Here is a 17,411-nt window from a genome sequence, read left to right as displayed (position 1 = left end):
AGAAACCGTACTAGACCATTTTAGAATCGTTTTTGAACACTTTTTCTTTGTATCACATTGTTTGTTGTTCTGTACACTTTTTGTCAAGTAAAACGTTAAACTACAATGGACGTGTGGACGTGGATTGTTTTTTGGAGTCAAGCTTACTGCTTCACGGGCTTTGGAACCTACACTGACTGAAAATGAACGTACACGGCACAGGGGAAGCCAGTGTGGACGTCAAAAACGCCAAAACCCTAGCTACTAAGGAGCTCGAAAAAAGCTAACCTACATAGGAAAGGGGGAAAAAGTGAGCATGAAAATGTAAATGACGATAGCCCTATTTCTTCCTCAACAGAACTTGGTCTGTGAATGCACAACCGACCATGACTGGCAGTGTTTTGCTTTTGTTCAATTCATTATACTGTCTCTGGAAACATAACACATGATCTGTGAGTGGTGTTGCCTTCATAACATAACAAAACAATCCCTGAGAGAATTTTCTTTACAAAGAAAGACGCCTCAATGCTGTCATAACAATCCTACATGTGAGAGACAGTGATTTTAATTTCAACAACCCTCGGTTTAGATCAATTATATTTTATTTACTTTATTGATCCCACAAAGAAATTCAGTTGTCGGGTACCGCACTATGAAGCATAGGACAGATCAGAAATAAATCTATATTATCTATATTACATAATTGTGACGTCAACTGTATATTATTGTCCAATCATATGAAGGCAATAATGTATCCTGTGGAATTTTAGGCAGGGGGGTGTAAATGTTGTCCAATCAGAGGAGTGAAAAGGAGAAAAAAAAGACCAATAACAATACAATAATAGTTAGACCACGGATCCTCATTTGATACAGTAGCCCCTTAGCTGGGAACCCCCTGGAACAGTTCTACACGTTCTATGATAGCACCGCTGGACTCCCTGCCGTCTCACAATAATAATAATTAAGTTTTACATTTAAATAATAAAAGCCTTTTGGACAATTCTCATCCAATCTGAATTTGGGCCGGAAAACACACAGTGACTCACTAGTCTACAGTGAGTGTCATCAGAGTAACTGGAGCAGACGTACACGCACGCACGCTATTCTGACCTCATTGCCTCGCACCTACAGTATTACAATTCATTAGAATTAATTGAACCATTTGGTTCCATTCACTAGTAGGAATAAACACGCCATTGGGGAGGTTTAAAGAATTTATTGACAGTGAATAGATGGAGGGATGAAGGAGGGATGAATGAATGCGGATGTGTAGGTTCCGGGGGGTCGCCGACCCTGGAGTCTTTGGGGAGGAGGTCGAATGGCACTCGTCGTGTGGCGTTCGTCGTAAGGCGTTCGTCTTACGGTGCGCATGGACAATATCCCCCCGCAGGAACCTGATAAGGATGGGAGAGAGTTTTGTTTTAATCGTTTGATCCACTTTTGGCGAGGTGGATGTAGTAGCTCCTTTGGGGGGAGCGGGGAGAGGAGCTGCTATGGAGGTGTAGGGGTGGGGGTGGGTTGCGAGAAGCCTGTAGGAAGGCGGCTAGTGTGCGACGCAGCGAGTCGGGCGAAGCAAGGAGGATTCTGGGTGGTACTGGGCAGGTATAAAAGGGGACAGGTAGATTGACGTGGAGGGAGGAGAGTGGCGTGAAGGGCAGGGCCAATGCGCGTTTCTCCTCCTCCTGAACATCAGTTGTTCCAACTCCATTTCACTAGTAGGAATAAACACGCCATTGGGGAGGTTTAAAGAATTTATTGACAGTGAATAGATGGAGGGATGAAGGAGGGATGAATGAATGCGGATGTGTAGGTTCCGGGGGGTCGCCGACCCTGGAGTCTTTGGGGAGGAGGTCGAATGGCACTCGTCGTGTGGCGTTCGTCGTAAGGCGTTCGTCTTACGGTGCGCATGGACAATATCCCCAAAAGGAGCAACGGGCCGCGGCTACTTATTAGGGGAAGCCAGGGAGGTTCGTACGGGTGGAACTGGTAGGCTTGGGTGGCCCATCTGCCAAGCAGGTGGGTGGCGAGGTCTTGGGGGCCTCGGCTGGCAGCAGTGGATGCGGCGCCGATGTGGAGGGAGTGCTGTGGAAGTTGTAACTAGAGGAGGCGGAGCGTGGCGAGGTCTAGGGAAGGGAGAATTGTAGGGGCGGAGGAGCGAGGCCGTGGCTAGTGAAAGTGACTGGAGGAGGTTGGAGAGCGTGGCGAGGTCTAGGGAAGAGAGAGTTGTAGGGGCGGAGGAGCGAGGTGGCCGTGGCTAGTGAAAGTGACTAGAGGAGGTTGGAGAGCGTGGTGAAGTCTAGGGAAGGGAGAGTTGTAGGGGCGGAGGAACGAGGTGGCTAGTGAAAGTGACTAGAGGAGGTTGGAGAGCGTGGTGAAGTCTAGGGAAGGGAGAGTTGTAGGGGTGGAGGAGCGAGGTGGCTAGTGAAAGTGACTAGAGGAGGTTGGAGAGCGTGGTGAGGTCTAGGGAAGGGAGATTTGTAGGGGTGGAGGAGCGAGGTGGCCATGGCTAGTGATGGTGAAAGTGACTAGGGGAGGTTGGAGATCGTGGCGAGGTCTAGGGAAGGGAGAGTTGTCAGGGCGGAGGAGCGATGTGGCCGTGGCTGGTGAGGGCCGAGAGCGTGGCGAGGTCTGAGGAAGGGAGGACGGTCCGAGCCGACTGCCTAGGAGGGTGGAGGGCCGCTGCGGAGAGGTGTCGAGGGGAAGTTCCGGGGGAGAATGGTGACCTGGGTATACACATCACGGACGAAGTCGCATGGTCTTAACGCTTAACACTAAATCATTTTCATTGTAATTATACTCTGTATCTGTACGCGTGACGAATGAACCTGAACCTGGGCCTGAACCTAAACCTGAACCTGAAATTGAGGGTCTGGGGCAGGATACGGGTCTGAGAGAGGAACCCGTGTCTGCACATAGTTTGTATTCTAGGTCCCCAAAAAAACAAAAACGAGCAAGGTCTAGAACTGGGGGCGGGAGTGGGTCGGGAGGAAGGTGGATCGAGCGTGGGGGAAGTGGTCTAGCTGGATCTCCTGGGGCAGGCACTCTCTGGGCGGCCCTGGTCTGGCCGTGGAGAGAGGAAGGGGGGGACGGGGAGGGAGGACAGGAGAGAGAGGAGTGAGGCGGCGGGCAGCGGATCGTCTGTAAATGACAATTGCAAATATGGACTAATGACAAGGCACATTTGTTCTAGCACGGTGACCAAAACATTTGACATGGAATATTGCAAATATGGACTGATAACGAGGCACGTTTGTCCTAGCACGTGACCAAAACATTTGACAGGGAATATTACAAATATGGACTATTATGAAAAGGGATACCACGGTGGCGAGGTAGCTGGGGGGGGATGGGGGGGGGGGGGGGGGGGAGAGAGAGAAATGGGGTTGCTGTGGAGAGAGAGAAGTTGGGAGGACGGGGGGGGGGGGGGGGGGTAGGAGGAGTCGGAAAGGACGCTGGGAGGAGTCAGCGTGGGGTGGTAGGTGGCCGGGAGGGGCGGGTAGGCGGGTGAGGCCTGTGGGAAGGCAGAAAAAGCCAGCGGGATGGTGGGCGGAGCCTGGGGAGGGTGGGCCGGGAGGGGAGGGTAGGCGGGTGAGGCCTGTGGGAAGGCAGAAAAAGCCAGCGGGATGGTGGGCGGAGCCTGGGGAGGGTGGGCCGGGAGGGGAGGGTAGGCGGGTGAGGCCTGTGGGAAGGCAGAAAAAGCCAGCGGGATGGTGGGCGGAGCCTGGGGAGGGTGGGCCGGGAGGGGAGGGTAGGCGGGTGAGGCCTGTGGGAAGGCGAGAGAGGCCGGAGGGAAGGTGGGCAGAGCCTGGGGAGGGGGGGCCGGGAGGGGAGGGTAGGCGGGTGAGGCCTGTGGGAAGGCGAGAGAGGCCGGAGGGAAGGTGGGCAGAGCCTGGGGAGGGGGGGCCGGGAGGGGAGGGTAGGCGGGTGAGGCCTGTGGGAAGGCGGAGAGGCCCGAGGGAGGGTGGGCGGAGCCTCGGCAGGAGAAGCCATGAGGAAGGTGGGCGGAGCCTCGGCGGAGGCGGGCAGAGAGTGGGGGGGATAGGAGAGAGGGAGGGAGGGGATAGGAGAGAGAGGGGGGGGAGGAGGGGATAGGAGAGAGGGAGGGGACGGGGGAGGGGCAGCCGTCGGACTAGCTGTGGAAGGTGAGAAGGAGGGGGGACAGGGGCCTGAGTGAGAGGCTGAGAGAGTGACTGGCTGACCGACTGGCTGAAATACCATTTACGATTTGTGATTTAGGCATTTAGCAGACGCTCTTGAGCCAGAGTGACTTACGTGTGAGCAGGAACAAAGCATGTCGTACGTCGCAAACGTAAGAGTAGTTATCGTGAATCAGGTATGAACTAAGAACGTAACGGTGGAGTATCTAGTCGACTATGCATACTATACTATAATTTTATACGATATACAAGTGTACTAAGAAGTGCTAGGCTACGTAAAGTGCATGGCATGGGAGCATGGCGGGGGCGTGGGTCATGGCTGGCTAACTGGCTGCGTGAATGGCTGAAGGAATGGCTGGGGTCTGAGAGGCGCTGGGAGCGTGGCTGGCTGAAGAATGGCTGGGGCCTGAGAGAGGCGCTGGGAGAGTGGCTGGCTGAAAGAATGGCTGGGGCCTGAGAGAGGCGCTGGGAGCGTGGCTGGCTGAATGGCTGGAGGAGTGGCTGGGGCCTGAGAGAGGCGCTGGGAGAGTGGCTGGCTGAATGGCTGGAGGAGTGGCTGGGGCCTGAGAGAGGCGCTGGGAGAGTGGCTGGCTGAATGGCTGGAGGAGTGGCTGGGGCCTGAGAGAGGCGCTGGGAGAGTGGCTGGCTGAATGGCTGGAGGAGTGGCTGGGGCCTGAGAGAGGCGCTGGGAGCGTGACTGGCTGAAAAAAGGCAGAAGAATGCCTGGGGATGGGAGGCTGGGAGCTTGGCTGGCTGGCCGACTGGCTAAAAACGAGTTACGATTTGGGCAATTAGCAGACGCTCTTGATCCAGGGCGACTTATGTTTAAGTGGGAACAAAAGCACGGAGTATCTATGTCAACTTACCGTACTATGCTATATTATACGATATACGTGTTTACTATGAAGTGCTAGGACTACGTAAATGCAAGTCTATTCAATAGTCTATAGTCGATTCAATTTTATTATAGTGTCAAATCACAACAAGTTGTCTCAAGATACTTTACAACCAACAAAGATCCACCCAGAGCAAGCAATATTGCGGGGGCGGGGGGGGGGGGGGGGGGGGTAGAGGGAGAGAGAGAGAGAGATAGACAGAGAGAGAGAAAGACAGAGAATAGGCAGGTGACTGAAAGGCTGAGTGAATGGCAAGCAATTGTTACATCCATACGGTGTGATACGCACGACATAAGGAAGCTTGGCTGCAGGGAAACACTGTGAAAGTGCGAGCCGTTAACATGAAAGAAGGCTGCGTGGAAGCCTGAGACCGCAGGGAGAAGCACTATAGTGAGTGCAGTCCGTTAGCTGGCCTTCGGCGACCCCGTGTGGTTTCAGCAGGAACTGCTTCTGGTTGGGCTGTCACGGAGTGATGACGTGACAGGCTGCGCGTAGTATGAGATTCGGGCATGAATGGAAAGCCGAAAGCCCTGAGCTACGCTGTGGCTTAATGAAAGGACGGACGGTTGAATGAAACTTAGCTTTGTGAGTTGTAGTGTTGGGGAGGCGGATGGATCGTTCTGTTTGGCTCGAACGGCGTGGCTCTTGAACTGTGGGTGGCGTCATCTGATCGGCGAGGGTCCCGTGTCGTGACGGTGTGCCGGTTCTGAAGTTGGGGAGGCCATCTGTCTGTGTAGCCCGCAGCAAACATGTTGATGAGCCTTGGTGGCGTTGGAAGTACGCGAACGAGGTAGAATGCTGGTTCCGTGGACGAACGGTGAGTGAGGAAATGGTGTTGATAAAATTTGCGAGAGAAGCCTGTAGGAAGGCGGCTAGTGTGCGACGCAGCGAGTCGGGCGAAGCAAGGAGGATTCTGGGTGGTACTGGGCAGGTATAAAAGGGGACAGGTAGATTGACGTGGAGGGAGGAGAGTGGCGTGAAGGGCAGGGCCAATGCGCGTTTCTCCTCCTCCTGAACATCAGTTGTTCCAACTCCATTAAATGCGTACACTTTCCGAGTTCGATTAACATTGAGGATTTTACTACAAAATACAGTGTGTGTGTGAGCCGGTCTCCCGGGCTAGCCCCGCCGAGGCAGAGCCATTTATCATCCCGGCACCGGGGCCGACCGAATCAAAGCGGCAGGGACCAAAAAAAAGAGGGATCATTAAAAGTTTAGCGCTTTTCCCGCGGGGGCCATTTGCAGGCAACGCCAACGCTGGGCTATGCCTGAGAGATCGCGGCTCAGGCCTTATCCCCGCCATCCGCCTCACCAATAGAATAACCAGCAGGGAATTCAGCCATATCTGCTGACTGGGGACGCACAGTCTCTACAGTGACACTATCTGTATCTGCATCTTGGGGGATATTCAACGTATAACCCTCTGTAGATGTAACTGTCTGTGCCCAATTAGCATTTTTATTTTTTTGGGAATTAATGATGGGTTTAAGTGTTTAATAGAACACAGGGGTGATTGTCAGTAGATTGCAGTATCTGCTGTAGACTAATAGTTGTGTCTTAGATGGCAGGGCTTATTTCTTATTTTTTAGTGTCATACTATGCAGGAAGGTCAATTAAAAATCCCCGTCTGAACTGAGAGGTGCTGAACTGTATACTTGTATTGTACTTGTCGTACTCACATTTTGTGTGTGTGTGTGTGTGTGTGTGTGTGTGTGTGTGTGTGTGTGTCAGACAGACAGACAGTAGTATATAGTGCAAAAATCTCCTTGAGCAAGTTGGTTAATCCTTCATCTGTATGCCTGTGAATATACATATGGGGAGGCTGTATCCGTGACTGTGTAATGATCATTTCTGCAACTTGTTTAGCTCTGCCTAACTGTTGTCCCCGGCCACCTACAGTATGTCTAACCTCGCGTCACCAGGCTTTCCACCTTGGAGGTGGTATAAAAAAAAAATCCCCCAGTTTGTTTTTAGTCTCGCCGGTCGCTACGAGTTGGAATAAAAGACAACAAACTATTCCAAGAAGCACCTGAAGAAATCTGTCGGATTCATACGCGGCATCAAGGCTTTTATTGGGTCTGACCTAAAATTATGATGCCCTCGATAGCAGGGATTATTTAGGGTGTATAGTCCTTATTACCGGATTGCGTTCCATGCCTAATGACTACAAACCAGTGACTACAACATGACGTGTAAGATATCATCTTACAATAACTCAAAGAACTTTCTCATGTTAAATAACCAAAAAAACTGAAATAGTTGTATTTGGACCAAAATCCCACAGAGATAATCAAATCCAGCTTTTAAATTCACATGGCTTACAGTGCTCCCCTGAGGCTAGAAATCTGGGAGTTTTATTTGATTCTGATCTAAACTTCTCAAAGCACTTCACCAACATCACGAAAACAGCCATCTACCAAATCAGGAATATTGTAAAAATCTGATAATTTCTTTCATTCAGCGATGCACGGACCCTTATTAATGCCTTTGTCACAAACCATCTGGACTACTGCAATTCTCTTTTTTCTGGACTCCCAAAAAATCCATCAATCGCCTTCAACTAGTTCAAAACACAGCAGCCAGAGTTCTTACAAAGACCAGGAGATATGACCATATTACTCCTGTTCTCGCCTCACTGCATTGGTTACCAGTCATGTACAGAATTGATTTTAAAATTAACTTGTTTGTTTTTAAATCACTAAATGGACTAGCACCTACATACATTTCCGACCTCTTGTCCCCGCACATACTTTCCCGTAACCCCAGATCAGCAGACAAAGTTTTACTCAACCCCCCCCAACACAAAGCTGGTGACGCAAGGCGGCAGAGACTTTTCTGCTAGGGCTCCACTGCTGTGGAACCAACTACCTCTGGAACTCAGACAGACCACTTCAGTGTCCACTTTTAAAAAACCCACTATTATTTAAAGGCTTTTAATGAGTTTGAATGAACAGTCCCAGTTTCTGCTTATCTCTTATTATTATTTTTTGTATTTTGTATTTGACTAATTTCCATTGTTGATTTTAATTGCCTGTTTGTGTATTGTATGTGAAGCACTTTGTAAACTTGTTTTTGAAAAGTGCTATACAAATAAAGTTATTATATATGTATTATTAATATCTGCTCCCGACCAGATCATGAACCTGAACAGGAAGAGAGAGAGAGAGAGAGAGAGAGAGAGAGAGAGAGAGAGAGAGGTTAATGTACATGGAGAATCAAGCAGCTTACCAGTGTGTTTCTCCACAGAGAAGAACTTCTCCCCATCCAGAACGCTGTACACCACCCTGGCACTGCTGCCATACGTCGGGTCATCTGCATCTGACGCTATGACCTTCATCACGGATGTTCCTGTTCAGAGAGAGAGAGAGAGAGAGAGAGAGAATTAGAACACACACACAGGCTCAGATGAAGAGAAGTTCAGAGCCAGGCCACCTGGGAAGCCACAGACAGACACTGACATCTTAAAGAGTCAGGGCGAGAGAGGATAGTTTATGTAACAGCAAAGCAGGTGTTTGGGGACCTCTGGGTTCTCCATGTCTGTGTTATTTGCTGCGTGTGCCTGAGTGTCTGCATGCCTACTGTAGGAGTTATTATACTAGAGAGAGAGAGAGAGAGAGAGAGAGAGGGTGAGTATGAGGTTAATGCATTGAGGAACTGGCACGCCAGGGAAACGATTCATCTCTATGTACATAACACAACACATTTTTTGATGTTTCAAATTACCTCTTGCCACAAAACCGCCGCAGACGGTTTGCTCGGCCTCTCCCAGGCACACAAGCTGTGCTCGGAAGATGAAAGGAAAACATGAAGTTATTTAACATCTCTATCTTCAAAGTCCGATATAATATAAAGGTGCATGAAATCCACAACAACAAGCAATTATTGCCGATTGCTGGCACTTCTGGAAATATGGCGGTAATTTCCATAAGAAACTACTGTTCTATATTATTCGTCAGCTGTGTGCAAGCCTCTGACAGCCAACAAACAAGCACATATTTACATTTAGTCACACATTTTAGTTAAAGCTCAGATAAATCCCGTAAAGCTTAATGGACAACAGCTTCCTCTAACTGCTTTGGGAAAATAACCAACCACTGACTATAGCCTTTTACTGGCTGAGCTGTTTCCCTCCCTATAAATAGAAACACCTTATAATTTAAAAGGGCGGAAGGACAAAAAATGTGGGGAAATATTTTAAACGAGAAAGGAAAAGGCACAGAGAATCCTGGCACAGGCAAGCCATGAGTCCTCAAGGACGAGGAGTCTGTCTCCATTCCCCTGGCAAGGTCCATAGGTAATTACTGACAGCTGGTGTTGTCCACCAAAGATCACGGCTGTAGCCTCTCTCAGAGCCCTGTCATGCTACTGTCCAGCCACATAATGGCCGAATGCTAATGATGCTAATTAGCGGGAGGTGTCAGAGCGCTGTTTGTTTCCTGTCACCCATTGGCGCTCCCAAGGGTCGAGGAGGGAGGAGACAGGTAAGACAGAGCAGTGGATTATCTTTAAAGCCATGCAGGGCATTACCACGGGCAGCCCAGATCACTATCCTGCTGCTGTCCCCAACAGCAGCATTCCCGCTCTTTTTGCTGGAAGCTGGAAGGCTTGCATGCAAACACAACTATAGTGCCATCTATGGCGGTTACAACGGCTTGCCATTATGCTCATAGAGTCTAGGGCATACACACATGTGAGGCTATGATAATCAGCCGCCACAGCAAGTGTTGAGTCGCAAATATTACAGTACGAGCAACCTTGTGTTAGTTAAATCCAACAGTAGCTGTGCATTTCATCTCCTACTGTACTGTACCTACCGCAGTATGTACTGTATATGTGTGTGCTTCTTAATGCATGCTCAAACAGTATAAGTATCTCGCCAGAATATGCAATTAATTGGCCCATGTCTTCCTGATCCTCAGAAGATCACGCACACGATATACTGCACGGTTGGAGGAGGATCAATGATACAGTGTTTCTCATATTGAAAACAGAAAGCCATATAGAGACAAGGCAGTTTCATTACTGGCGACAGACAGAACCCCTGCCTTTGGTAATTATGTCTACCTGGTTGTCTCTGTGCGTCCAGCAAAGCCATTTCCATCCTTGCGATTATTCTCTTATCTTAATTTTCCCCAGGTATAACAATCAGCTCGACACTCAGCTGTTTCTGGGTCCCAGCTGGCAGCTTGGAGGAACTATATAAATGCAAATGCTACTTTATTGTGTTTATATTAAAAGGGAAGGGAAGCAGGGAGTTTGCTGCCTGGGTCACTCTGGTTGGCTTCTGTTTCATTAGGAGAAGTCGTTACTAGTTGGCAGCTCTCAGATCCTATACTGGTGAGGGATCTCTACAGCAGTGCTTCCCAAACCTTTAAGCCCATGACGCAAAGAGACATTTGCCCGGGACCCAATCTAGTGAAAATAGCAGATCTACAAGCGCACAGCATGTCGCTTCGTGCCGCATTAATGAGCTTGTAGATCGGTTATTTTCACTACTTCTTTGTTGTCTAATTCGTGGAATTTCTTAAATTTGTATTTGATTCATTGAAATTACTTTCGTGAAATCATTGAATTTGTCTTTAATTCATGAAATATTTTAGACTCAGAAAAATGTGTCCGTGAACCACAAATGGGTCCTGACCCACTGTTTGGGAACCAGCGCTCTACAGTAGGGATTGAAGTTTCTAACTAGATTTTTTTTTAACAAAAACTGAGAAAAACGAAGGGAAAAAAGTGTGGCTATAATGAAGAAAATTTCTCATTATTCATCATAAATACATATTTTTCTCTCTCTACAGTAAATAAAGATAAAGAGCATGGTAAATTGTTCTGAGATGACACAGTACGCGCAGCAGCAATTATTTAGCTGTTTGCCGTAATGGTGTAAAGCAGCATATAAACAAACATGTTTTCCTCTGTGCCTCTTCTTGAACAAACTTTTTTTTCTCAATTCCTCAAATTGCTTTTTCCTTTCATTCTTTTAAATTGAGAGTAGCCATTAAAATGTTACCCCATTTTTTGGTGCTCATTATGCTAATTAGACCTCCCCACACATTTGTGTTGCCACTGCTGTTGTACACTACTGGCTCACCTACCAGTGAGGAAAGGAAACCCCACTGGGACACCACTGCCAGTCTTAACTGGCCACGTATAAGTAAACATAAAGCGAAGTTGTTGTATAGTTCAGCTTCACAATGTTTTTCTTCATTTCTCTTCCGTGTTTCCTATAATCGCTAGCCAGTAGGTTCCAGTAGAGCCTACTTGCACCACTGCATGGTCTTGATGAGTAACTTACTGGTGGTTATGGGTTGATAGCATTAAAAGCAGGTGTGCCAGTGCTGACAGGTGCCGCTCCAGCCCGTAAGTTTAGATGCAGCGTGGTGGGCCCCCTGCTCCACCTAAGCACTTTACACACTGCCCTGGTACGTCTAGAAAAGAAAAGCTCTTATGTCAGACTACTGTTCATAGACTATATAGTTCCGCATTAACACTATTGTACCATCTAAATTAGTGTTAAAACTCAGTGGCCTTGGTGTGGGCTCCATCTGTAACTGGCTATTTGATTTTCTGACAGGCAGGCCCCAGTGTGTACGCATAAGAGAGAGATGCTCATCCACAATTCTCACCAGAACCGGTGCGCCCCAAGGCTGCTGCCTCAGTCCTCTGTTGTACAGCTTGTTTACGTTTGTGTCGCCAGATATGAGAATAACATCATAATTAAATTTTCGGATGATACCACAGTGATCGGACTAATAACCGACGGTGATGAGAGGGCCTATAGGAGGGAGATACTCCCTTCCAAAAAACGCTACCAGAGCATCAAATCTCGTACCACCCGTCTCAGTAACAGTTTCTACCCCCAGGCAGTCAGGCTGCTGAACAGCTGACCTTGAACTGTATTGCACTGTTTTGTCACTTCACTTGCACTTTTCTTTCCCTGTTTTTTTGTCTTTTTCTTGCACTATATATGTTTGTTTATGTCCTGTGTATGTAAGACTGAGAGTGCTCTGAGCAAAATAATTTTCATTGTATTTATACTCTGTATCTATACACATGACAAATAAACCTGAACCTGAACCAATTCCTCAAGTCACTAATACTAAGTACCGCTACCTGACATGAAGCTACAGTATAGCATGCATTACTAATACTAAGTACCACTACCTGACATCAAGCTACACTATAGCATGCATTACTAATACTAAGTACCACTACCTGACATGAAGCTACAGTATAGCATGCATTACTAATACTAAGTACCACTACCTGACATGAAACTATAGCATGCATTACTAATACTAAGTACCACTACTTGACATGAAGCTACAGTATAGCATGCATTACTAATACTAAGTACCACTACCTGACATGAAGCTACAGTATAGCATGCATTACTAATACTAAGTACCACTACCTACTGTAACATGAAACTAGCATGCATTCCCAACTAGGTCGGTGCACGTGTATAAATAAGCCATTGATTGTACTATATCTATTTTAACAATTGTAAAGTTGGTCACGTGGCCAAAAGATGTGGCCACTAGCCAATGAAAACGTGTGCGAGAGATGTGGCCACTAGCCACTGAAAACATGTGGCCACTAGCCTTAGCCAATCAAAGCCAACATGTGCATGCTCACCCACACCCCGAGCCTTCCCTACACGGAACACTAACCACTGTTGCCTATGCTGTTGCCCCAACAGGCCCAGAAACAAGGCCTTTTAACCACGCTACTTACACACACTACAACTCGCTTACAATTCGCAAACCTGGCAACAGTGCCCTGTCAGACATTCAGAATCTGTTCTCTCTCGGCTCTCGCAGGAGAAGAGAAAGAAGGAAGGGGAGGAATTATAGGCTCACTATTTTGCTTATTCCTTAAATCTCTGTATATAAACTATATCTATCTCAGCGATCGTCTTAGTTACATCAACATTGTTGTTTGTCAATAGTTCTTTTTTGCCTAAGTAAAACAATTAGACTGTTCGCTACTTCGCATTGGCTTTTCATTGCACACACACACGCACGCCTGTAAGCCACCCCCCCACATATCGCTTTGCCTCTTTTCTCGCAGGCAATTTCCTTCTTCCCATAGTGCGCGGCAACGTAGTCTGGAATGAATGTCCGCGAAGCGGGCATGAAATTCTAGTATCTAACGATATTAGTACTCTGGTAACGGGTACTGCACTGGGGATGTTCTAACTACACATTGGGTATTGCATAACCTGGTGTGGCATGCATTCCCAACTTGTATCGTTCCCAAGTTTCCCAAAATTGTTCCTGACTTGGGGCACCGGTCTAGTTTTTATGAATAATTGCTTATTTTCTTGTCACTACATTGAGAGGAAGCTCAAAGTACAAGAATGCCTGCAATGTTGTGATCAGCTCTATTGCATATGCAGGTGAAAATCAAGGCCTTTATGTATTTGTCTTGCATCCCTAAAATATAGTGTTCCACTTGGGAATCACAGTCATTGTCACTGTCTCTCATGACGGGGCAGCAGCAGCATGCATGCTGGTACTGACTCAACATGATGTCTGTGTCCATCTCTATTAGGTGTCTGAAGTGGGACCCAAATTGGACATCCATGTCCCCAATCTCACTCCCTATAGAACCATGCTGTTCCCTGTTCAAACAGTCCAAGCTAATTATGTTCGCCTGGCAATGTCATAAAAGTTACATTAAAACGCTGAAGCTCCAATTCTGTCATTAGTGTTCTCTTCTGTTACTCTCACCTGCTTCAGTTAAAGTTGACTCTTCAGTCTGCCAAGTAAGTTAAATATAACCCTTGAGGCCTAGATCAGGGCTGCTGAGCTCACAGCCATCTGCATACTGCCCAACAGGCTTAATGTAGAAGTGGATATGGCTTAGCTATTTAAACAGGATTCAATAACAGGGAGAACAATGTGTTCATTACAGACCATGTTATAGTCTGTAAGCACAGAATATCAATGCATTAGATTGCATTGCATCAATGCATTAGATTAGGAAATAAACAAATATGGATTTTAATTAAAACCTAACTTTGGGGGCCATCTCCTGTGAAATAAAGTGAGGAAGATTTTCCTTCGAGGGAGGCCAGTGATAGCTTTATATCGGCCCCTACCGACTTGGATTTATGCATGAGTTCTGTTTAATGGTATCAACACAGGCGGTTAGAATGGCTTCCCCTCACCATTTCAGCACTCTGGGGGAGACGGTTCAATTACCGATAGGCGAGCCACAGGAGTGCACCGCGTGTGAAGACACTAGACTGACAGCTATTTAAGAGGCAGCCTCGTAAAAGAGATTTGTGCCCATCTCGACTGGCGCGGTGGCGACACTGGCTCCGACAGAGGGGGCATAACGGCTGCGCTGGTGACTTTCTCTCTGGCTTCCTCCCGCCTTAATCTGCAGGACTGAGTGCTCCCCGCCCGCATTATGGATCATTTAGTAAAGACATAAAAGCTGAGGTGTTTTCACATGAAAAGTTATTTCTTCACTACTTCCAACGTGATTCATTCCTATAACATCCACATAAATGCACAGAAAGAGAGAGAGAGGGGGGGCTTGTGGCAGAAAGAGAGAAGGACAGCTTAATTTAAACTCAATCGTAAAATGGTGTCGCACCGAACATAGATCTATACGTCACAATGAGCTTGTAGATCAGCTACTTTCAGAGTGGGACGCCATCGAATGATGGATTACATCAGGCTGAAGAGGGTGAGAAACCTGCCATGTCATAAAAGCCAATGGCTGTCTTCATCAGCCACTGACTTGTCTTTTATTGGATTTGCACACACACACACACACACACACACACACCTCGGCTGTGTCAGAATCAATTATGTCCGACACCCTTGTGGCGTGCATAACGGTAGATGTTCCTGGTCACATAAATAGAGGTGGTTGGCAGCATGTATTGATTGTATGATATGATGCACCTGCCTTGTCACATTCCCCTCTCCTGTGATCCCACTGCTCAGCCACATGTCTCACCTATGGTTAGTACAGGCTGTCCTAATGGTGACTTCAGCAATTTGCAACATCCTGTGCCTTCACTCTGAGAGAGAGAGAGAGCTCCGGATGCAATACTTGACAAAATGGGAGAAAGAATTCTCGTAGTGGAATAGTTTAGAAAAATAAGGGAAAAAAAGAGTGCTCGGCAGGGGGGGAGTAGAAAGAAATAAGAAAGAAAGAAAGAAAGAAAGAAAGAAAGAAAGAAAGAAAGAAAGAAAGATAAAGGAGAGATACATTTCCCAAGGTCTTTTTTTCTCGTCTTGATCCCTGATTTACCCTGGATTTGTATTGTCTAAAAATTCCATCCATGCATGATGCCGTTTCCTTTAAATCATCTTATAAAGACATGGCCTGAAGTGGAAACAGGAGGTGGACCACGGCTATGCTGGGAATATTATTGCAGTTCAGATGCGTTCACTAATACTAATTCCTGTAGTGTGTCTGTAATTTATGTCCAAGAAACATCTTTGAAATCTTGACATTTTAACTTTGATTTGATTTGATTAGATTTATATGCTCAGCTTACTGCATTGCAATTAATTCACACCAAGAATGATAATTTGAACTATAATGATGATGATGTGAACATCCAGACTGATTAACTAACGTTCTGTAACCACTGGCTGTGTCGGAGCCTCAACATGTATATTGATGACTTCTCCAATATTCATAGTTATTATAGTTAATGTTCTTGGTGTGGATGGAGGCAGATGAAGAAAACCAGAAGGGCATATGTTCACAAAATTATTTAAAGATGAGAGGTCCTTGAACAGATTTCATAGTCGAATGGATTTTCCTTTGAACGTGTTTTCTATCAGCAATAAAGTGTACTTATTGAAATAAACACCCCGTCTCTCTATCTCTACTCCTCCATGTTGCTGAAAGACACACACCAACCAGCAGATACTTTTTAACTGGTATCTCATTCTCATCTCGCTTCTTTCTTTCTTTCTTTTCTTACAGGATAGAGGCCGAAAAATGTTCCGGCAGGCTCGGGAAGAGAATCAGGGATTTTCTGTCAGGCATAAAAGCTGTACTCGTCTCGCCTTAACTGCACTCCTCGCAGGCACAGAAGCACTACATGCTGCCCAGGCTGCTTCCCACTCTGCAGTCCTGATTCTTCTAGACTTATCAGCAGCATTTGACACAGTGAACCAGCTGCTCTTAGACACCCTAGCTGATCTAGGCATTGGTGGGACGGCACTAAAGTGGTTCTCCTCCTACCTAACCGACCGGACCTACCAGGTGTCTTGGAAAGGTCTGCTATCATCCCCCCGAACCCTCCTAACTGGGGTCCCACACGGATCTGTACTTGGTCCCCTCGTTTTCTCCCTGTACACTAAATCCCTTGGCACTATCATCTCTGCTCACAATCACTGCTATGTCGATGACACTCAACTGTTTCTATCCTTCCCCCCCCCCCCCTCTGCTACTCATGTGGAAGAGCGCATCACTGCATAACTGGCTGACATCTCACAGTGGATGTCTTCTAACCACCTCAAGCTGAACCCAGACAAGACTGAGCTTCTCTTCTTCCCAGCTACTGTAAGTCCTGCCCCATGCGGGAGCTTTCCGTAACCTTGGTAACATCTGTCCCAGCAGCCAGGATCCTTGGTGTTGTCCTGGACCGTCAGCTCTCGTTCAAAGCACACATTACAGCCGTCACTCGATCCTGTAGGTTTACACTCTGTCTACAACATTCAATCAGACCCTTCAGCCCAGCTCCTTATCCAGACATCAGTCATGTCAAAACGTGACCATTGTACCTCCCACTGACCATTGCAAAGCCTTTAATACATTGACAGGGCTATTACAGTACATATTCAAACTAAACAATGCCACTCAAAGCCACACTATGGAATTCTTTGTTTATTCTGTGAGTAGATCGTGATCACATCCAGATTAAAGATTGCTAAATTGTCCATTCTGCTCGCCTGAGGATGCTGTGGCCTATCAGTCAAAGTGACCTGCATCGGTAAGAGTTTAAGAGGCTATGTTGCCGACAGGGCAACATAGCCTTAGGGGCCCGTATGTTTAATCAGCCGTTAGTGAGGACCAGTGCAAAATACCACTGTGTTTCAGTGAAAGGGGTTATCCTGTGGAACAAATGCAAAGACGAAACAATGTGAAACATGGAATAAGAATAGAATAGCTGGGTACAGTGTGTACGCATACGTTTTTGTGTGTGTATAAATGTATGTCTTAAATCTAGTTCTTCCTTTATTTCCTTTGCCTGTTCATTTATGTTTTAATATGTTTGAAATAAATAAATAAATTCAATTCAATTAAATGACACTGTGTCTCACCCACTGTCTGCCACTCATGGCACCCAAGTCCTGTCTAACAGAACGGCATCAATCACAGGACCAGCTTGGTGGAA

General features: G+C 47.0%; 1 protein-coding gene across 1 annotated transcript in view; it reads right to left on the bottom strand.

Annotated features, from left to right (window-relative positions):
- Positions 1–17,411, bottom strand: part of LOC308332278 (cadherin-22-like) — a gene marked incomplete at both ends in the record, with an annotated part of 126,104 nt that overhangs the window by 69,511 nt on the left and 39,182 nt on the right. The window contains one exon of the mRNA XM_080788081.1: positions 8,261–8,380. Coding sequence (XP_080644207.1) covers positions 8,261–8,380 — 120 coding nt within the window. The remainder of the gene's footprint in view (positions 1–8,260; positions 8,381–17,411) is intronic.

The sequence above is a fragment of the Protomyctophum bolini genome (genome assembly GCF_963924005.1).
Source record: "Protomyctophum bolini genome assembly, chromosome: 2".
NCBI classification, from domain to species: Eukaryota; Metazoa; Chordata; class Actinopteri; order Myctophiformes; family Myctophidae; genus Protomyctophum; species Protomyctophum bolini.
The sequence above is the reverse complement of the archived record's forward strand: the minus strand, read 5'-3'. Positions and strand labels throughout refer to the sequence as shown.